This window comes from Rattus norvegicus, chromosome 2, assembly GCF_036323735.1.
Source record: "Rattus norvegicus strain BN/NHsdMcwi chromosome 2, GRCr8, whole genome shotgun sequence".
NCBI classification, from domain to species: Eukaryota; Metazoa; Chordata; class Mammalia; order Rodentia; family Muridae; genus Rattus; species Rattus norvegicus.
This window is the reverse complement of record NC_086020.1, coordinates 234151776-234174600: the sequence shown is the minus strand read 5'-3', so window position 1 is coordinate 234174600 and position 22825 is coordinate 234151776. Positions and strand designations below refer to the sequence as shown.

At 39.8% G+C, this 22825-nt stretch overlaps 1 protein-coding gene across 1 annotated transcript in view; it reads left to right on the top strand.

The window, feature by feature from the left end:
* Positions 1 to 1073: 1073 nt before the first annotated feature.
* Positions 1074 to 22825, top strand: part of Gbp3 (guanylate binding protein 3) — a 29486-nt gene continuing 7734 nt past the window's right edge. Inside the window, 12 exon segments of the mRNA XM_063282922.1 lie at positions 1074 to 1226; positions 8245 to 8454; positions 10296 to 10423; positions 10827 to 10936; positions 11356 to 11552; positions 12058 to 12300; positions 12874 to 13154; positions 13697 to 13909; positions 14634 to 14736; positions 15048 to 15241; positions 17565 to 17658; positions 18622 to 18764. Of these exon segments, the coding sequence (XP_063138992.1) occupies positions 8265 to 8454; positions 10296 to 10423; positions 10827 to 10936; positions 11356 to 11552; positions 12058 to 12300; positions 12874 to 13154; positions 13697 to 13909; positions 14634 to 14736; positions 15048 to 15241; positions 17565 to 17658; positions 18622 to 18764 (1896 nt within the window). The 5' untranslated portion in view covers positions 1074 to 1226; positions 8245 to 8264.

The window sequence follows — 22825 nt, the reverse complement described above, 5'->3', positions numbered from 1 at the left end:
TACAGTAAGTTATTAAAATGAGCAAGGTGTGGGGAGAAAAGGGGTAAAACGATGCAGTCACAGTAATCATTGGAAAAGAAGAGAAAGAACCTTTTAACTTAGGGTAGAGCATCAATTACATCCCAGGAATTTGCCTGTTTTTCAGAACTTGTTGATATATAGCTGTCTAGAACAGTGGTTCTCAACTTTCTTAATGCTGTGACCCTTTACTACACTTTATACATGTTGTGGCGATTCCTCAACCATAAAATGATTGTGTTGCTACTTCATAACGGCAATTTTGCTAGTGTTATGACTCGTAATATAAATATCTGATATCCAGCATATCTGATATGTTACCACTGTGAAAAGGTTGTTTGACCCCAAAGGGGTCACAATGCACAGATTGTGAACTCCTGGTCTAGAGTATTCTAGGCTGCTAAGTGATGCAGGCACCTTTAGGAGCAAAGCACTATATTATTTACATACCTGTAACCTACTCACCATACATCTGCAGCAGGCTCCTTCTCTCTGTACTCACAGTGCTACAAAAAAAAAAAAACAAAAAAAAAAAAACAAGCACCATATTGTGACTCTTTGAGACTCTGCTATTCTCACTTCCCCAGAACTGTTCAGCAGGTTCCTTAGGTTGGGACGCTAGGAAATCGATGAGCCCCTGCCCAGATGTGATTCTGTGTGTCATTTCCCTAACAGGACATTAGCAAGTCTCCTATGCAGGAAATCACTGGATGCAGTGAGCATAGGCACCAGGAGTGTTAGGGAGCCTGGAAGACACTGTTTTTCTCCACAAACACATCTCTAACAGTATTCCCTGTACACTGAGTGAGCCTCTCGGACTGCAGATTAGACTTAAAATAATATGCTGTCTCATGATGTGTGCTGCTTCAAATGTCAGGGCACAAAAAAATCATATATATATATGTATATGTATATATATGTGTGTGTATGTATATTCTATATCTTAAGGAAGAGTTTTTTTAAAAAAGAATACAGTTCAAAGATCTCTTCAAACTAAATATTTAAACGTTCTGCATTGAAAGCTCTTTGCATGAATGTTGATTCACTGTCTGGGCTGGGTGGTTTCGGTTTCATAACTCTTTCATCCACTGCAAAGCTTACTGGGATTTCCAATATTCTTTCAGCTGGGAAAATTGAGAAAGCCGCCCAGCACTCCAGGAAGAACTAACAGAGAAACGAAGAGACTCTCACCTACTCAGAGCACTCTGGTAAGAGACTGACTTACTTTTCTTCAGTGATCTCTTCATCTCTGAGAACTCTGGGGTCATATGTTGGGCAGAGACTAGAGGGTATATATGGTGCTTAACATCAGTTTCTTAAAAACTCCTGGGATGAGGAAAGGCTGCTCCTAAGAATGGGTTGGAGCAAGCCATCAAATGAATCCTGTGTGGTATTATCAGGACAGCCAGTCTAAATGCCACTGTTGGGCTTGCTTTGAGTTAGGAACCAGCAGACAATGTGTTGAAACAAAGCAGGATGTGCCCTGGGATTGTCTTTCTCTGTGATCACACTGTCTCCACGGATGGGCACAGTTAGATCACTATGGCCATTGATGGAGCAGAGCTGACTCAGTCCACTCCTACTGAAAACAGAATGAGATGCAGGGTGAACAGCCACTGCCTCGGTGGAGGACAAAGAGAGGAAGAACACAACTCCACCTTAAAGAGAATAAGTTTATTCTGGAGCCAAATAAGAGGGGTATGACCCGGAAGCATAGACTCAGGTTATCCTAGACACCCTGGTAAGTCTCCTGAAATTTTTGTAGTTAAAAAGCAAGGAAAAGATGTGGCATGGTATTTAAAAATGCACTGGAACATCGGGTTATAATAAGTGTGTGTGTAGGGGTTCTATTACATGCATAAGATGCTAGTGAATCATATTCTTGACTGTTGGGATGGTGAGTGCCAGGAGTCCGTTTGTACATTCTAGAAATAATTTTGCTTGATAGTCACAATGAGGTTAAGTCAAGCACAGAAGAGATGAACACTAAATGGCCATGGAGCTGTTAAAGAGCACAGGAAAACTTGTCTCTAGACTTTGCAACATACCAGAACTCCACAGTCATAAGAATGCTAATCACTCAGCTTTGTGGGTTCATTAACACAGTTGCGGCTCTTTTCTGAGAACCCCAGATCACAACTGGAACCAGAGTGAATGGCAACCAGGTTAGTAACTTGGCTTCTAAGCAGAACTCACTTAATCCTTACCTCTCCTTTGCTCCCTGGGATTGACTGACTGAAGGGCTTCACCATTAAGAATGGTGTCTCTGTTTGCTTTACCCTTCACCTGCTCATCTCTCAGACAACTGTTCCTGCATTCTGAATACCCTTCCCCTCAATTTCTGCTGTCAGCCTCCCTTTAGCTCAATCATCATCAGAGAGGCATCATCCAGTAACTGATGGGAGCAGTTGCAGCCAATCATTAGGTGGAACTCAGGGAACCCTGTGGAAGAGGAGGAGGAAGGATTGTGGAAGCCAGAGCGGTTGAGGATACCATGAGAACATGACCCAAACAATCAACTAAGTAGGACTGATGGGGGCTCACAGAGACTGAAGCTACAGTCATGGAGCCTGATGGCTCTGACCTTGTTGTTACTGACTCCTAATAGTGGGACTGGGGGAGTCTCAGACACTTTTGCCTATTCTTGGGATCCATTTCCTCTTACTAGGTTTCCATATTTAGCCTTGAGATGAGCATTTGTGCCTAGTCATATTATAACTTGTTACACTGTTCTGTTGATATCCCTGGGAGGCCTCCTTTTTTCTGAAGGGAAACAGAAGAGCAGGATCTGGAGAAAAGGGATGTAGGGGAGAGGGACTGGGAAAAGTGCAGGTAGAGAGAGCTGGAGTTGGGATGTAATTACAAGAGAAGAATTATATATGTATGTGCATTTCTTATCTGTCTGCCTATGTATGTATGTATGTATGTATGTATGTATGTATCTATCTATCTATCTATCTATCCATCTATCTATTTATACACACACACACACACACACACACACACACACACACACACACACACACACCCTGAAACATAAGCTTCTTTAGCTACCCACTAAATGATCTTAAGCCCAGAGAGTATGTAAAGGGCTCCAATCTGTGGGTGTAGGAGAATATCGTTAGGAATTATTTCATTGACTTTTATTTTTAATTAACTCATTAAATTTGTCAATTGTGTTTGACTTTATCTTGGGCCTCTGATTCCTGGCCACCCAGGAAGGTTCCGGCATACGCTCCTTCTTGTGATATGGATGTCAAGTGGTACCAGTCATTGGTTGGCCATTCCCACAAGTTCTGAGCCACCATTATCTCAAGCACATCTTGTAGGCAGGACAAATTGTAGGTCAAAGGTTTTGTGGCTGGATCTTTTGAGTTCTTTATATATTTTGCTGTTAGTTTTCTGTTAAATGTGGAGCTGGCAAAAATCTTTTCCCATTCTGTACACTGCTGTTTTGTCCTATTGACAATGTCCTCTGTCTTACTTGCTTTTCAGTGTCATGAGGTCCCATTAATTAATTCTAATTTTTAGTGCCTGAGCTATTGATGTTCTGTTCAGAACATTGTCTCCTATACAAATGTGTTCAAAGCTAATTCCCCAATTTCTCTTCTATTAGACTTAGGATATCTGGCTTTATGTTGAGGTCTTTGAACCACTTGGACTTGAATTTAGTTCAGGTTGATAGGCATGGATTTATTTGCATTCTCCTACATGCAGATATGCAACTAGGCAAGCATTAGGGGGCAGCTCTATGCAGCATCCTCCTCTATGTTCTCGGAAGAATCATTGCCATACAAATTGGTACTTTAATTTTTCTTTTTTCTTTTTGTTGTTTACATGTTACTTTAATTTTGACAGAGAATAGTGCACAGGAAAGCAATAGCATTTCAACCATGATAAGTTTTTCTTAGGATTTAAATAGACAGCTGTATGAGATGATTGTTTTGAAATTTTCAAATGGACAAAAAGACTTCAAAAGCATTTAATGTAAAATTATTTTATAGACAGTGTTGTGAGATATATATATATATATATATATATATATATATATATATACACAAATCTTGTGGATTGAGGCTTATGACGAGGAAATTAATATAACCACATGTGTGGGAGGAAGAAAGGAAGAAACAAACACATTTTAAAACCCTGGAAATTATCCCAAGGACATATATTAAACAAGAAAGTTTCTAATTACAGGGGTCATTATTCCTTATGTGCGTAAAGGAACAAACAAATTAAATTTATTATATGCAGCTGGGGTAGAAAATAGGTTCTCTAAATGTTATTTTATTTTCCATTTGATGCTTAATGTATTTTTTCCCTAAACTAGTAAAATAGCAGTGAGTCTGAAAACAGCTCTGTGACACTTAGAAAAGAAATGTGTACTAGTTTGTTATTAACTTTAAAGCAGTTCAATTCTCAAGTTATAAACTCACCTCAGTAGTGTATGTGAAATGGTTTTGAATCAATAGAAACTGGTAACAAACCACAGATGGCATGACCACTGGAACTTACTGGTTATTGGTCTGTGTAAAGGAGACTGTCTGATCTGGCCCTGCTGGAGAAGCTGAAGGGCTGTGCTTCCTGATGGGAAGGGCAAGTTGACCTTCAGTGGTGGTGCTGCTGTGGAGTAGCCAGTCCAACAAGCAGGGGTGGTGTGGTGGCTAGGAGCTAAGGCCAGGGCCACTGAGGAGGAGGAAGTGACTGTGATAGTCTCAGGCAGCTTCCAGCAGAGAAAGCCTTGGGAGAGAATTCTCTTCCCCAAAAGTATCATAGCTCTTATATGACAGATGCTCCCAGGCAATCTCTGATGAAATAACTCTCATGCTTTTATTCCTTGAGGACAGGGTTTTATATACATTTTGAGGTCAATTTGGGCACTGCCCCTACATGACTGATTATCACAGTGCTCTCTGGGTGGGGGGTGCTATGGTCACATGGCGGGAACCTGGTAGGGAGTAGGTGAAACACCTACAGTCTGTATGTATGAGAGTACTGGGGTTTCTGATCCCACTTGACCTTACCAAGTTTCCTGGCACAGTATACTGCCCCACAACTGGTTGTTGCTAACACTTGTGTTTCAAGTTGTTTGGTGGCTAACATGCTAAGATGTGCATCTTCTGAAACTGTTTTCCAGGCATGTGTAAACTACAGTAGGAACACAGAGTTTCCTCTGCGAATCTCTGAGATAGTCCTTCACCAGCAGGAGAGCACTTCTTCAGTTTTACACAGGTCAAGGGATGAGGAGCTGATTCAGTTGCATAGGCTACTCGTTCCAGCACATCCATGCATAGGCACAGTTTGCTAAGCACATCATTAAATATACATCTACTCTGTGTCTCTATTCACTAAGATTCTGTTGCTGTGATAAAACACCATTTCCCGAAGCAAGTTAGATAGGAAAGGATTTATTCAGCTTATAATTCTCAGGTCATACTCCGGCGCCACTGAGGAAGTCAAGGCAGGAACCAAGAAGCAGGGGTTGATGCAGAGGCCATGTAGAAATATTCCTTATTGGCTTGCTCCTCATGGCTTGATTACTCTTTCTTATAGGAACCATGACCACTAGCCCAGGGGACACAGCCCATAGTGATCTGGACCCTACTATATCAATCATCAATCAAGATAATTCACCTCATGCTTTCCCACTTACCCATTTGGTTGGGCATTTTTTCTCAATCAAGGATTCCTCTTTCTAAATGACACAAAATTATATCAAATTTATGTGAAACTAGCCAGTATAGTGTCATTTAACAGTAATGGATATGGATATTAGGAATGTTTAAAGGCCTTATCTGGCACTCAATAGTTTTATAAAACAGTTAAATAAGTAATTTTGTGTATAAAAACTCTTCCTATTAAGGTGAGGAGACAGGAAATAATAGAGAATCTCCTAATTAAAACAAAATAAACCTTGAGAGTATTTGTCCAACTGTTAATATGTAAACAAGTATTTTGCCCATGAGTAAAATCTGCTGTGTAAAGATTTGAGGGGATTCTATTACGACATAAAACACAACCATGTATTTGCTTTCTAATTTCATACACACTTCTTTGACGGAGTCTTAAAATAGCCATTTTGAAGCAATTCGTAAAACAGATGACAATCTAAATATCTGAGCATCCTTTACACTCATTCTGTTGAAGAAGAGCTTTGAAACAGGCATAGGGCCCTGCATTTGGGTTTTTAATTTCTAATAAAGCAATCCTTTTTAGTAAAATTGAAATACAATTGTTTTAGTCTTCATTAAACTCCATACCTTGAACATTGGTGACTCTTTAAACCCAACGCTAAGCAGGGATACAGCTGCTTGTTGGAGGACAAGCAGCACTGAAGAACAGTTCCTCCTCTCACTAGCTATTAATTGCCAATAGTTTCTCATGTACTGGCCTGTTCCCTTCTCTGATGAGTGCAGCACTGATGGGCTCAATATTCTGCAAGTCATTAGCCGAAATGAGTTCAGGAGAACAAGGGGTATTGTGTCTAGAAGACGGTGTTTCCAATGCCCATCTTTAGGATTCTAACATTCTTTCTCCTCCTCTTTCCCATGATGCTCCTTGAGTCTTGGGAAGGGGTGATCTAGATTTCTAATTGATTCTATTCAAAGCAGTTTGTCCAGATATGAACCTCTGTACTAACTACTGCAAAGGAAGCTTCTCTGTCTAAGATTGAGAGCAGCACGTATCTATGGAATAAGCACAAGAATTTAGAAGGCAGGTTGACAGCATGTCCATTTAGCAGAACAACAATGATAGGTTCTGTCCTAGGGATTATGACCTCCCCAGCCCAGGACCTTTGATGAAATTTATAGTACCAAGTATTTTATCTCATGGATCACAAAGGAGTTGGCTATTCCCATGCCTAATGTCACTGTTGCACCAATGGGTATATCTTGCCTGCATAGCTGGTATTAGCTTTCATGAAGGGTATAATAAACATTTTTTAATAAGGAAAAATTTCAATGCTAAACTGCATGGAATATTTGAGTGTGAGACCAGTAGAATGTTAAGTCATTGCTTCATCATTTTAAACAAAGCTCTTAATAGTTTTATAACTGGAACAATCATATCCACTGGAAACAATGAAAATTCATGAAGCCAGCACAGCTGCTTGGCACAGTTCCAGCGAGCTGAGCCGAATACTGTGATTGCTGTCACTCTGTCTCTGAGTTTTGGGTTTTGGTCTCAGCATGTGGCATTCTTGGGGATTCTGCATTAATTGTTCATTTTATGTCTTTTCCCATGAAAATTATATTTGAGTCTAGGAAGCACCAAACAAAGACTTCCTACGCTCTGGAGATCATGACAAATACAAATAATGGGACGGCAACTCCAGAAATCTTGGGGTGTTCACCTCTAAGCAAAGTCAAACAGTATAGCTGGTGCAGGATAACCAGAGACTATTGACACACTATGTTTGGCCAGGAGAATTGGCTATGAATTCAAGGCCTCCTTTTACAACATGCTTATAGCTTTGTGAAAAATGTAGTTTAAAGATAATGGGCCACACAGTGTATACTGTCGAAGGAATACAACTAGGAATAAAATAAGTTGATTAAAATAAACTTTTATTTTATAGCATAGACAATGAAACAATATAGTAAAAGGCATTAGGTATTAATATTTGCTATTCATAAAAACACCAGTTCAGATATGTTTGTCTGGAGTGTTTTAAAACTGTAAATACTACCAAGCTAAAAGCAGACTTTCATATATCTAATATGTTTGCTTTGGAGGAGATATTCTTTAGATTCTTTAAATTGGAGTTATAAGGCTAATAATAATAATAATAATAATAATAATAAATTCTATTCGTACTTTCTAATTGTGTCTGAACTTGTAACCCTGGACATGTATTGAAAAGTCAAACACAGAATCTGTACTTCATATATATATATATATATATATATATATATATATATAATCTGTCTGTGTTCTGTGGAACCTATATAAATCATGATCTAATCTGATTGCCAGTCAGCTAATGCTGTAAGAATCTCCTGACCATCACACCTATATCACTCTTCTTTTACTGGCGACTCCTTATCTCCTATCTCAGGCCACCCTATCAATAGGCTGGTGCTGGCCCCAGCCTATAACTTCCTAACATAATGCATATTTTTACTCACCTAGCTTATTGATACAAAACTGTGGAGAATTTTAGTTCTTTCCCTTCTGGGTGCTAAAGACTAATTATAATTACTCCCACTTTTTGTCTTACAGACAGGAGACAACCCTGAAAAATGGCTTTGGAGACCTGTATGCCAGAACCTATGTGCCTCATTGAGAATGTGAAAGGACAACTGAGAGCCAATCAGAAGGCCCTGGAGATCCTGTCGGCCATTACACAGCCTGTGGTAGTGATCGCAACTGTAGGCCTCTACCGCACAGGCAAATCCTACCTGATGAATAAGCTGGCTGGGAGGAAAACAGGTGAGTGTCACTAACACAGCTGTGATGGGTCCCCCTTTGTTAATCACATCTTCAGCTTCTAGCATGAGAGTGTGAAGTATATAATGGGTTGAGTTTGTTGTTTATTTATTGTTTGTCTTTGAGACAGGATCCTGCAGTGTAACTCAAGCTGTCTTTGAACTCATGATCCTCTTGTTTTCAGCCTCCAGAGTGCCTGGGCTAATGGCATGCACCATCATGAGTGGCTTATAGTTTTTCTTTTATAAATATAAATCATTCCATATCTAGATGAAAACAGTAATACAATTGCTAATTTATATACTAATAAACTTTAAAACATTATTCAGATGTTTGTAGAGCCGTTTATATAAACCATGTGTCTAGATTTAAAAGCTGTAATCTGCATTGTCTATGTAAGTTTTTGCATTATTTTAAAATAGCTAACAAAATTTACAAGTATTTTCAAAATATACAGTTTTGTGGTAGTAAGTTTATTTATATTTTTCTGTATCTATCACCCCCATGTGTCTCTAGGACTATCTCATTTCCCTCCAGAGAAATTGAATCCATCAGTTGCCCATCTCCTACCATTATCTGACATTCTGTGCTTGTAAATTTAACTGCAATGGAGAAAATTAAATAAGTGGATTAATTTATATGTGTCTCTTTGTAACTAGCTTCTTTCACTTAGCATGATAGTGTCAAGATTTAACAATACTAGAACATACATCAAGTCTTCTTTTTCAGCGCACAGTACTCATAGGGTATAATAATTTTGTTATCCCTTTATTTGTACACAAAACTTTCAGTCACTATGACTAATGCTAATATGAACTTGGATATAAAAATATTTTGAGTTCATGTAATTATTTTAGGTTGCATTCTGCATATTCCCATGATCAAATACCATAGGGAAGCAACTTTAGGAAGAAAGATTTACTTTGGCTAACAGTTAAAGGGCTATCAGTCCATTATAGTAAGGAAGAGTCAACACACTAGCTCTACCCATGGTGGCGGAAGCTTATGGATTGCTCATATTACATCCAGGCAACAAGAAGTACAAGACCCAAGTTAGGGTTGCTATTGACCATCAAAGTCCTCTTCTTCCAGCCTACCTCTGCCAGCCAATCTTTTCCTTCCAAGGTCCATACCTCCAATCACTGGTGTTACCCACTGGGGTCCAAGTAAGTATTAAAACATATGAATATCTAACCCACAAACTATAACCTTCTACCTCTAGGTCCTACTGGCTCATGGCCATCTCAGAATGAAAAATCCATTGACTTCAATTTCAAAAGTCCTCACAGTCTAAACTTCTTATAGTATATAAAAATTGAATGTCTTTTCTGAGATTCAGGGAAGACTTTTAGTTTTGATCCCCAGGAAAATCAAAATATCTTTTACATACTTCCAATATATGACAGTGCAAAAGAAAAATTCTCATTCTGAAGAGATAAATTGGTCAGAAGGAGAAACCATGCCAAAACAAGGATAAAACCCAGGCAAAGACCAGGCTGAGCTCCATACCCAGCATCAGCATGGGTGGAGGCTTCATAACCTATACCTCATGCAGGCTGACTCCACTCAGTGCTAATAGCTTTCTCAATGCATGCCCCAACAGCCCTGGCACCTCCTGAATCCTGCATCTCCACTGCAACGTATGCTTGACCTTTATAGCTTTATCCACAGGAATTCAACTGTTTCTGCATCCTTGGTGCAAGGCTTGATGGACATGTGCCTCACACGTGCTATGTGGCTGTTGAAACTTTGGTTACAGTTATCTGCCTTGGCCACTAGTGTGCTAATTTTTTATCAGTTTCTTAAAACAGCTGCTACTAACAATATTCCTCTCTTCTCTGCAGGCTTCTCTCTGGGCTCCACTGTGCAGTCCCACACCACGGGCATCTGGATGTGGTGTGTGCCTCATCCCAGGAAGGCAGACCACACCCTAGTTCTGCTTGACACTGAGGGCCTGGGAGATGTGGAGAAAGTAAGAATGGTGGGATTCATTTTCAGTTCATCCCCTCATCTCTTGCACTAGATAGCTTCTAATGCCATTTTATTTTTATTTACCTGACATGGGTCTAAGTTTAACTACCAGAGTTGAGAAAAAATTTTACAAGATGGATCATAGAAAAGTTATGTGATTAATACACAGTGGTTACAGGAGAAACAGGCAAATGGCATCAACAAGAATCATTATAAACAAAAATGCACACAAAATTGCCAATATCTTTGCATATTTTTATTTTAATTTGGATGTCTTGTATAGATCATAAATATTATATAGGACTTTTTCCCTAATTCTTCTAGAACATACCCTTTTTACAGTTGATCTGGAAAGTTACATAAAACAAACATACTCCTTTACCTACGTATGTTCTGACTCCCAGGGCGACAACCAGAATGACTGCTGGATCTTTGCCCTGGCTATTCTTCTAAGCAGCACCTTTGTCTACAACAGCATGGGAGCCATCAACCAGCAGGCCATGGACCAGCTGCAGTATCCTTTTTGTAGCACAGAGCATAAACATACACACACATACACACACACACAGACACACACACAGACACACACACACACACGAGAAAGGAGAAAGTGAGAGAGTGAGAGAGGAGAGAGAGAGAGACTGAAAGACTGAGTCTCCTATTAAAAGGACAGTGGCCCATGTATCCTGTAGACTTAAATTATATATATATATATACATATATACATATATACATATATATATTTGTGTAGACATAAACGCCCATATATTATTACACATATATCAAAATGGAAAGGGGTATGATAATGTTCATGATATACACCTATGAATCGGTTTATAACTGGATCAGAAGAAAACAACCCAGAGTGTGGGAATAGATGAGATAAGTGTGAGGATTTGGACCGTGCTGATCCACAATTCCTTAGCTTCTTAGATATGTGACAGAGCTGACAGATCGGATCAGAACAACATCCTCTCCTCATAGCAATGGAGTTGAGGCTTCAGCTGAGTTTGTGAGCTTCTTCCCTGACTTTGTGTGGACTCTGAGAGACGTGACTGTAAAGCTGGAAAAAGATGGAAAAATGCTCACAGCAGATGAGTACCTGGACAATTCCCTGAAGCCCAAGCAAGGTACCTGGATTGTTTATTGGATAATAGCCAGGCAAAAGCAGAAACATTTTCATGTGTTAAGATTCCCTATTTTACATTTCATTTTCAGATTATTTCTAAATGTAGATCATGGAATTATTTCTAAATGTAGGTCACGGAATCTGTATCAATATGTTAATTTCAATTATAGTATTCCCTTGTGTTATAGGCACATTAATTGTGTTCTGTGATCAGAGTGTTTTGATCCCTTTCGTAGGTCATGTAGAGCTGCATACTGCCAAAGGCTTAGAGCAGAAGGAACTTTCATTAGGAGAAACCCATAGACTATGCACAAACATAATTCTAGCTGTGTGGCTATAGCTACATCTCCAGTTCTGTCTCCATCTGTCTGTCTGTTTGTCTATCTACTATCTACTATCTATCTACTATATCTACTATCTATCTCTATCTATCTAACTATCTATCTATCTATCTATCTATCTATCTATCTATCTATCTATCATCTGTCTATCTTTACTTTCTCTAGGTACCAGTGAAGAAGATAGAAACTACAACCTACCCCGACTCTGTATTCGGAAGTTCTTCCCCAAGAAGAAATGCTTTGTCTTCTACTCACCCACAGAGTGGAAGAAGCTCTCTGAGCTGGAGAGCCTGCGTGATGATGAGTTGGATTCTGAATTTTTGCAACAGGCGGCCAACTTCTGTTCTTTCATCTTCAGCTCTTCTAAGGCTAAAAGACTCCCAGGAGGCATCCAGGTCAATGGAGCTCGTGAGTCTCCTGCCCAGTTTTTATTGGAAGCTTTAGAGCGTACACTGTTTGGTGGTAAATTCAACTGCCTGCTTCATTTTTGACAGTTTTTTTTCTAAATTCCAGATATCCTTAAGTAACACTTAAATTTTGATGTTAAAAATTTCACTATCTTTGAAAAGTTGATTTATTTCAAAGCAAAGCGGTTCTATCCACATCATTTCCTGACTAATCTAGAATTGCACTGCCCAGTTAGACACCAAGGACACATAGGTGACTGTTTAGTTTCAACGTAAGTTGATTTTAGAGAGTATAGATTCAATGTACATGCCCATATTTTGAGAGCTAAATAGCTATAAAAGGATAGTACCTATGGATCCTGAGAGTCACAGATGCAAAACATTTTGTTAATATTTTATAAACATTTTGCTGGACAATACTGAGCTTTGCAAACTTGGAAGTATGCAATTGCTAGTGGGTTTCTGATTGATATTTGTGCTAATGAAGAGCATATTGATTTTGGACATGCCCAGAACTAAAAAACATGGAGACTACATCACTCTGAAAGAAATATTGCCTGTTTTCTAAATATAGGACTAGAGAAACTGGTACTCACATACATCAGTGCCATCAGCAGTGGGCATCTGCCCTGCATGGAGAATGCAGTCCTGGCCTTGGCAAAAGTAGAGAACTCAGCAGCAATACAAAAGGCCATCACCCACTATGACCAGCAGATGTGTCAGAAAGTGCAGCTGCCCACGGACACCCTCCAGGAGCTGCTGGACCTGCACAGGACCTGTGAGAGAGAGGCCAAGGATATCTTTCTTAGGACTTCCTTTAAAGATGAAGACCATTCATTTAAAAAAGATTTACTGGTAAATTTATGTCAAGTTTAAATAGATAAGGACTGTGAAATACAGAAAACTATGAGGAAATGTTGGGCATTTATTTTGAGAGGCACTTGTTAATAGATGGTGACAGTCATCTTTTGATAATTACTAAAAATGAACTTTCTCATTATGGACTCGAATTTGGAAGCTTTTGAAATACACAAATTTACAATCTCATTCTAATTACATGGATGTAAGAGATGATTTGAGATCCCAAGTTCATAAGATGCCTCCTGTCATCATACTGGTTTACCATCAAACTAAACAAAAGCAATGACACGTAGCCAGGTAGACACTGTATCACATGTATTTCCTTAATGTCGATGACTTTTCTGCTTTGAGTTGAAACTATTTCATGTGTTGTAAAAGTAGTTGTGACTGTACTAAATTCCTTTCCTGGAGAAAGGGCTTCACGAGAAAGCTCAGGGTGAGAGAAAAGATGAGGCTTCCCATAGATAGTTGCCTCAGGTTCTGGGGCAGAACTAAGATTCCTGTTATTATATTTTGCCTCCTGTTTTGATTTAAAGGCTCAACTAGAAAAGAAGTGGAATGGCATCAATAATGAGAATATGAACAAATCATCAACTCGTTGCTCAGAGTTACTTCGGGACATCTTTGGACCTCTAGAAGAAGCAGTGATAAATGGCGCTTATTCTCAGCCAGGAGGATATCTTCTCTATGTTGAGAAGAGAGAAGAGCTGAAGAAAAAGTATCTTCAGGAACCCAAGAAGGGGATACAGGTTATGAAACTTTATCTATTAATGCAGACAGGCTACTGGCTTTCCTGCTTGGAACACTGTTGTGGCCAACTGCTGTTACTCATGGATATGGGGCTTTATATGAGCATCACTTGGCTTCTGAACTCATCAACAAACTGCCAAGGGAGTCTGTTAATGACATCAAATGTGTACTAGTGCTTATCAAAGGCAGTGCGTTAAAAAACATGGATTATGAGGTGACTCACTCTGGGTTACAGCTGGAGTTCACCTTGTTTTGCAGAGGACAGAAGTACAATGGTCATGTTGCTTAAGTAGAAATTATACTTTATAAGTTTAGCCTTTAAGCTAGCTTTTAGGGAAACAGGATCTAAGAGTGCCAACGAGGTCATCTCTTCTCCTTGTCATATATTATCCTTGCCTTCAATTCCCTCCTTTCTTGCTCTGTTTAGATTCCTCTAATTTGCTCTCCTCATGATGGCATCATTCTTGAGCATTTTTGGCCACACAGAATCATAATTCTAGTGTCTCCAATAATGGGAAAGGGTCTCCATTTGAAGGGCAGCAACTCTCTTTGTTTCAATGTCCCTATCATTTCTTATATGACCTTCGAGAAGGTTTAACAACTGCCTTGGTGGTAGCTGTGATAAGGAGACTTGAACCTCAGCATTAAAAGGGCAGAGACAGACAAAAGAAACAAATCCATGCACCATTTTCTTCTTTTAACCTGTGTTCTTGGGATCCTAAGGCTGAAGAGATTCTGCAGGAATACCTTCAGTCCAATGCGGCTGTGGCTGAGGCACTTCTACAAAGAGACCAGGCTCTCACAGTAAAGCAAAAAGAGATCGAAGGTGAGAATTGATCCAGGGAATTCTTGTGTACTCTCTCTAAAAATTTCAACATTTTCCATTTAATCAATTGTCATCAAACCAGAGCAAGAGGACCAAGGTTGTCATGGCTTCTGAAGCCATGTTTGGCAGATGCTCCCACCAACGTCATTGTTTCCTCAAAGAATAACCAGCCCTCTTATGATTCCCTCTATAAAGTCCCTCAGATCAATTTCCCAGCCTTTTGGTGAAGATCACGTGCAGAAGTCCCAATTATTCTCAAGGACAGAGATAATAATGAAATGCGCTTACTTTTCTTCCTTTTCCCTCCTCAGTGGAACGAGCAAAGGCTGAATCTGCACAGGCTACTGTAAGAATTTTGGAGGAAGTGGAAAAGAAGCATGCACAGATGATGAAGGAGAAAGAGAGGTGTCACCAGGAGCGAGTGAGGCAGTTGACAGAGAATATGGAGAGGGAGAGAGCTCAGGTAGTGGAGGAGCAAGAGAGGATTCTGAACCTTAAACTGCAGGTACTGAGCTGTGTATCTCAGCTTCATCACCTTCTGTACTCAGCTGAAAGCACAGTGTAAGGCTAAGTTTTGCAGAACACCAAAATCTTCTTTAATTTCATGAACTACTAATCCAAATGCAATCCACTTCATTAAGCATTGCAGAAACCCATCCCACCTGGACCATTAGAACATCTAACACCTTGCAATTCTGGAGGATTGTTCTTCTGAGGGACTCAAGGCTTTCTTGTCTGTGCTTTGATAGTAATGATGGTGGCTTCCCTTGTTGATTGTACTACCAAGGGGAGGTTCAGATTGACCGTTTTTTCCTTTCTCTCTCCCTCCCCCCCTCTGTATTCTTTAATCTTTCTTGTCTTTTCTTTTTCCATTTTTATTAAATTGGGTATTTTTTATTTACACTTCAAATGTTATTCCATCTCCTGGATTCCTGTCCATCACCCCCTCCTCCCCATCCCTTTGTTTATGGGGTTTCCCCTCCTCATCCGTGCCCCATTACCGCCCTGCCCAGCAATCACCTACACTGGGGGTCAAACCTCGGCAGGACCAAGGGTTTCCCCTTCCACGGGTGCCCCAATAAGGCTATTCACTGCTACCTATGCAGTTGGAGCCCAGGATCAGTCCATGTATAGTCTTTGTGTAGTGGTTTAGTCCCTAGAAGCTCTGGTTGTTTGGCATTGTTGTTCTTATGGGGTCACAAACACCTTCAGCTCTTTCAGTCCTTTCTCTAATTCCTCTAACAGGGCCCGTTGTGAGCTCAGTGGTTTGCTACTAGTATTCACCTCTGTATTTGACATGTTCTGGCTGTGTCTCTCAGGAGAGATTTATCTCCGGTTCCCTTCAGCATGCACTTCTTAGCTTCATCCATCTTATCTAGTTTTGGTGGCTGTATATATATGGGCCACATGTGTGGCAGGCTCTGAATGGCTGTTCCTTAAGTCTCTGCTTTAAATTTTGCCTCCCTATCCCCTCCTATGGATATTTTTGTTTCCCGTTTGAGAAAGGAGTGCATTATCTGCATTTTGTTCATCCTTCTTGAGTTTCATGTGGTCTGTGCATTGCATCTTGGGTAATTCGAGCATTTGGGCTAATATCCATTTAGCAATTAGTGCATACCATGTGTGTTTTTCTGTGATTGGGTTACCTCACTCAGAATTATATTTTCTAGTTTCATCCATTTGCCTATAAATTTTATGAAGTCATTATTTTTGATAGTTGAGTAGTATACCATGGTGTAGATATACCACATTTTCTATATCCATTCCTCTGTTGAAGGGCATCTGGGTTCTTTCCAGCTTCTGGCTATTATAAATAAGGCTGCTATGAACATAGTGGAACATGTGTCTTTGTTATATGTTGGATGATCTTTTGGGTACATGACCAGGAGAAGTATAGCTGGGTCCTCAGGTAGTGCAATATCCAATTTTCTGAAGAACCTCCAGACTGATTTCCAGAAAGGTTGTACTAATTTGCAATCCCGCCAACAATGGAGGAGTGTTCCTCTTTCTCCACATCCTCACCAGCTTTTGCTGTTGCCTGAGTTTTTGATCTTAGCCATTCTGACTGGTGTGAGGTGGAATCTCCGGGTTGTTTCAATTTGCATTTCCCTGAGGACTAAGGATGTTGAACATTTCTTTAGGTGCTTCTCAGCCATTCGATATTCCTCAGCTGTGAATTCTTTGTTTAGCTCTGTACCCCTTTTTTAATAGAGTAATTTGGCTCTCTGGAGTATAATTTCTTGAGTTCTTTGTATATATTGGGTATTAGCCCTCTATCAGATGTAGCTTTGGTAAAGACCTTTTCCCAATCTGTTGCTTGCCGTTTCACCCTAATGACAGTGTCCATCGTCTTACTGATATATGCTGCCTGGTTGGTGGCTCAGTGTCTAAGAGATCTTGGGGGTCCAGGTTAGTTGAGAGCTCTGGTCTTCCTATGGAGTCACTCTCCTCCTCAGCTTCTTCCAGCCTTTCCCTAATTCAACCACAGAGGTCACTGACTCCTGTCCACTGGTTGGGTGGAGATATCTGCATTGACATTTCTAAAGTTAATGTTTCCCCGGGTAAAAATAAACTTCTGAATAGACTAATGCTATCTTGTTAATTGCAATACTGATTTTTCAGTATTTATGGCCAGCAAAATCCCCTCTGTACCCCATCCGTGTGTGTGTGTGTGTGTGTGTGTGTGTGTGTGTAAGGATGGAGCCCATATCAGGTAGTTCTAGATAAAAGATGTCAAGTTACAATGATCCCAGCCTATAGCAGAAGGGCAACTAGGAGTAACATTCATCTGTTATTTCTGCAGCTTTATTACTCAATTTTCTTCTTAGGAACAGAAACGACTGATTAAAGAAGGGTTGAAAGAAGAGAGTTTAAGGCTGAAGAATGAGATTCAGCTTATGGAACAAAGAAACAGGGAAAAAGGTACTTTGCCTATGTGAATTCCCAAACAGTTTTCTCCTCTAAAATTATACCAGGGCCCAGATTCAAGAGCACTAAAGGGCATTGGATGTTTGCCACTAAATATTCTCTTGATGCTTGCATATCTGTTTATCCATCAAGTTTATAAAGATGAACACCAGGTAGGAAGAAAATGTGTTACCTACTAGGTACACACAGTACCTGTGAAACTCCATTCCAAACTGAACTACACTTTCAATTTTATATTCAAGATGCTATCAAAATAGGCAGTTACCTGCTAGAGTCTGGATTACTTCCTTATGCATACCATGTTCTAGACATCTTCACCCCAGAGCTTTCCTTGGGGATTAACTGTACCTTGGGATATAATGGGTCTGTTCTACATACAGAATGAATCAGATGGGACTGAACAACGTCTTTGAGTGCTGCTCAGGATTGCACTTGCTCTGCCATCAATGGTTATGAGGCAGAAGTCCTCATCTCGCACCAATTAGGACAGTAGGCTGGTTTTGTTAATGGACTATATAAATTCTCAATTGGGCAAAGGCTGCATGTTATGTAGCCAGTAATCCACTTTCAGAAGCATTCTTACTTCTGGGAAGCAATAAGAGTGTTAGTAGTCAAGGGTTAGCGTCTGCTGACTATAAAAGCCCTTTGGTGAACTACCATCCCTTTTTGTTGTTCAACATAGAGTGAAACACACACAGACATACACACACACGCACACACACACACGCTATATATAAAATTTATATATAATATATAGGACAGGTGTTCTATAGGTCATGTAAGCATTTTTGAGTAAGACATAAATGTAGTCAATAGTCAGCATCAGTGGGATTTTGAGGTGAAAAATTATGGTGATAGAATTTACTCTATGAAATAGCAACAGTGGCAAAAAGGAGCTGGCCCAGTAATGCCTCAATAAATTATATCATTTATTTCCCTTCTCAATGATATATGAAGAAGCTGAATCTGCTGAGGCTGCCATGAAAATGTTAGAGGATATGTACAAGATGGATCAGAAGAAAATGGCACAGAAAGGAGAGAGTCATCAGGAACATGTGAAGCAATTACCTGAGGAAAAGAAAGAGTCTCCTGAATGCCAGGTATTCTATCCCACAATATTCACACAGAATATGCCGAGAACACATAAAAAATTACCACAGCATACTGACTCCATGTCTGGAAAGTGGGGTGGTCTGATGTTGAATAAGCTATGCAGTATCTCTAATGAGGTAGAAGGGTGGTTATTGCTCTACACACTTGTCTTGTGATTTCTACTGCTGTGATAAAACACCAGGACAAGAAGCAGCTTGAAGAAATGAGTTCTATTTCACCTTACAACTCTCATACTCCATTAATGAGGGAAGTTAGGAAAGGAACTTGAGGAGTTAGAAACCTGGAGGCAGGAACTGAAACAGACCATGAAAGAGTGTCATTTGCTGCCTTGCCCCACGGCTTGCTCAGCCTGCTTTTAAACACTCAAGGATCAGCTGTTTACTGGTGGCATTGCTAATTAACCACCAATCAACCACTAATGAATAAAATGCTCCACAGGCTTACTCATAGGTAATCTTTTATTTTTAATTTGGAATTTTTATTTACATTTGAAATGTTATCCCCTTTGCTGGTTTCCCATTCATAAACTCCCTATTCCATCCTTCCTCCCCCTTCTTCTACAACAGTGTTCCTCCCCAGCAACCCACCCCTTCCTGCCTCCCTGACCTAACATTCCCCTAACCTGGGGTTTCAGCTTGGATAGGACCAAGTGCTTCTTCTCCCATTGGTGTCCAACAAGGCCATCCTCTGGTACATGTGCAGCTGGAGCCATGGATCAGTCCATGTGTAGTCTTTGGGTGGTGTTTTAGTCCCTGAGAGCTCTAGTTTATTAGTATTGTTGCTCTTATGGGGTTGCAAGCCCCTTAAGATCCTTCAATCCTTTCTCTAACTCCTCCAGTGGAGACCCCATTCTCAGTTCAATGGCTGGCTGTGAGCATTCGCCTTTGTATTTGTCATGCTCTGGCAGAGCCTTTTAGGAGATAGCTGTATCAAGCTCCTGTCAGCATGCAGTTCTTGGCATCAGCAATATTGTCTGAGTTTGGTGCTTGTATATATATGGGCTAGATCCCCAGGTGGGGCAGTCTCTGGATGGCCTTTCCTTCTATATCTACTCCAAATATTATCTCCATATCTCCTGGTATGAATATTTTTGTTCCCCCTTCTAAGAAGGTCAGAAGTATCCACACTTTGAACTTCCTGTGGTCTATGGATTGTATCTTGGGTAATTTAAGCGTTTGGGCTAATATCCACTTATCAGTGAGTGAATAGTGTGTGTGTGTGTGTGTGTGTGTAGTGTGTTTGTGACAGAGAGAGAGAGAGAGAGAGAGAGAGAGAGAGGGAGAGAGAGAGAGAGAGGGAGAGAGAGAGAGGGAGAGAGAGAGAGAGGGAGAGAGAGAAAGAGAGAGAGAGAGGGAGGGAGGGAGGGAGAGAGAGAGAGAGAGAGAGAGAGAGAGAGAGAGAGAGAGAAAGAGAGAGAGAGAGATTGGGTTACCTCACTCAGGATGATATTTTATTTATTTATTTTTTTTTTTTGGAGCTGGGGACCGAACCCAGGGCCTTACGCTTGCTAGGCAAGCGCTCTACCACTGAGCTAAATCCCCAACCGAGAATGATATTTTCTACTTCCATCCATTTGCCCATGAATTTCATGAAATCACTGTTTTTGAAAGCTGAGTAGTACTGCATTGTGTAGATGTACCACATTTTCCCTATCCATTCCTCTGTTGAAGGGCATCTGAATTCTTTCCAGTTTCTGGCTATTATAAATAAGGCCACCATGGACATAACAGAGCATGTGTCCTTGTTATATGTTGGAGCATCTTTTGGGTATATGTCCAGGAGTGGTATAGCTGATTCCTCAAATAGTACTATGTCCAATTTTCTAAGGAACTTTGAGACTGATTTCCAGAGTGGTTGTACCAGCTTGCAATCCCACCAACAATGGAGGAGTGTTCTTCTTTCTCCACATCCTTTGCCATCATGTGTTGTCACCTGAGTTTTTGATCTTACCAATTCTGTCTGGTGGGAAGTGGAATCTCAGGGTTGCTTTCATTGGCATTTCCCTGATGACTAAGGATGTTAAGCATTTCTTTAGGTACTTCTCAACCCTTAGAGATTCCTCAGCTAAGAATTATTTGGTTAGCTATGTACCCCATTTTTAATTTATTTTAATTTATTTGTTTCTCTGGAGTCTAACTTCTTAACTTCTTTGTATATATTGGCTACTAGCCCTCTATCAGATGTAGGATTGGTAAAGATCTTTCCCCAATCTGTTGGTCGCTGTTCTGTCCTAATGACAGTGTCCTTAGCCTTACAGAAGCTTTGCAATTTTATGAAGTACCATTTGTCCACTGTTGATCTTAGAGTATAGGCCGTTGATGTTTTGTTCAGGAAATTTCCCTGCTGTGCCCATTTGTTCAAGACTCTTTTCCAGTTTTACTTCTATAAGTTTGAGGGCATCTGACTTTTTTGTGGAGGTCCTTTATCCACTTGGACTTGAGCTTTGTACAACGTGATAAGAATGGATCTATTTGCATTCTTTGATCTCCAGTTGAACCAGAACCATTTGTTGAAAATTCTATCTTTTTTTTATCAAGTTTAGTAGTTCTCTGTTGAAATTTTTGGGGTCACTTAAGCGTAGTATCATATCATATAGCGATATTTTGACCTCTTCCTTCCAATTTGTATCCCTTTGATCTTTTTGTTGCCTGATTGCTCTGGCTAGGACTTCTAATACTATATTAAATAAGGAGGGAGAGGTGGGTAGCCTTGTCTATTCCTTGATTTTAGGGGGATTATTTCAAGTTGTTCCCCATTTAGTTTGATGTTGGCTCCTGGTTTGCTGTATATGGCTTTTACTATATTTAGGTATGGGCCTTTAATTCCTGATAATTCCAAGACGTTTAACATGAAGGGATGTTGAATTTTGTCAAATGCTTTCTCAGCATCTAATGAGATGATCATGTGTTATCTTTCTTTGATTTTGTTTATATAGTGGATTATGTTGATGGATTTCTGTATATTGAGCCATCCCTGCATCCCTGAAATGAATCCTACTTGATTGTGATGGATGATCATTTTGATATTTTCTAGGATTCAGTTTGAAAGAATTTTATTGAGTATTCTTGCATTGATATTCATAAGAGACATTGATCTGAAGTTTTCTTTCTTTGTAGGGTTGTTGTGTAGTTTAGGTATAAGGATAATTGTGGTTTCATAGAAGGAATTGGGTAGTGTTCCTTCTGTTTCTCTTTTGTGGGATAGTTTGGAAAGTATTGGTATTAGGTCTTCTGAAGGTCTGAGAGAATTCTTCACTAAACCCATCTGATCCTGGGCTTTAATTGTTTGGGAGACTTTTAATGAATGCTTCTGTTTCTTTAGGAGTTATGGGACTGTTTAGATGGTTTATCTGATCCTGATTTAGCTTTCTTACCTAATATCTATCTAGACAATTGTTCATTTCATCTAGATTTTCCGGTTTTGACTTTTCTCCTAGGTTCTGATGATTTTTTAAAATTTTTTTTCGGAGTCTGTTTTTGTATCTCCCTTTCATTTCTGATTTTGTTAATTTGGATACTCTATCTGTGCCCTCTGGTTATTCTGGCTAAGGGTTTATCTACCTTGTTGATTTTCTCAAAGAATCGACTCCTGCTTTTGTTGAGTCTTTGTATAGTTCTTTTGTTTCTATTTGGTTGATTTCAGTCTTGATTTTGATTATTTCCAGTCATCTACTCCTTTTCGGTATATGCTTTTTGGTCTACAGATTTTAGGTGTTCTCTCAAGCTGTTAGTGTATGCTTTCTCCAGTTTATTTTTGGAGGCGCTTAGAGCTAGTAGTTTTCCTTTTAGCACTGCTTTCATTGGGTACATCATGCCTTCATTTTCATTAAATTCTAAATAGTCTTTAGCTTTTTCTTTATCTCTTCCTTGACCAAGTTATCACTGAGTAGAGCTTCCATCTGTTTGTGAGCTTTCTGTTGTTTGTTGTTGTTGTTGTTGTTATTGTTGTTGTTGTTGAAGACTAGTTTCAGCCCATGGTGCTCAATAGGATGCATGGGATTATTTCTTCTCATATCTGTCGAGGCCTGTTTTGTAATCAATTATATGAT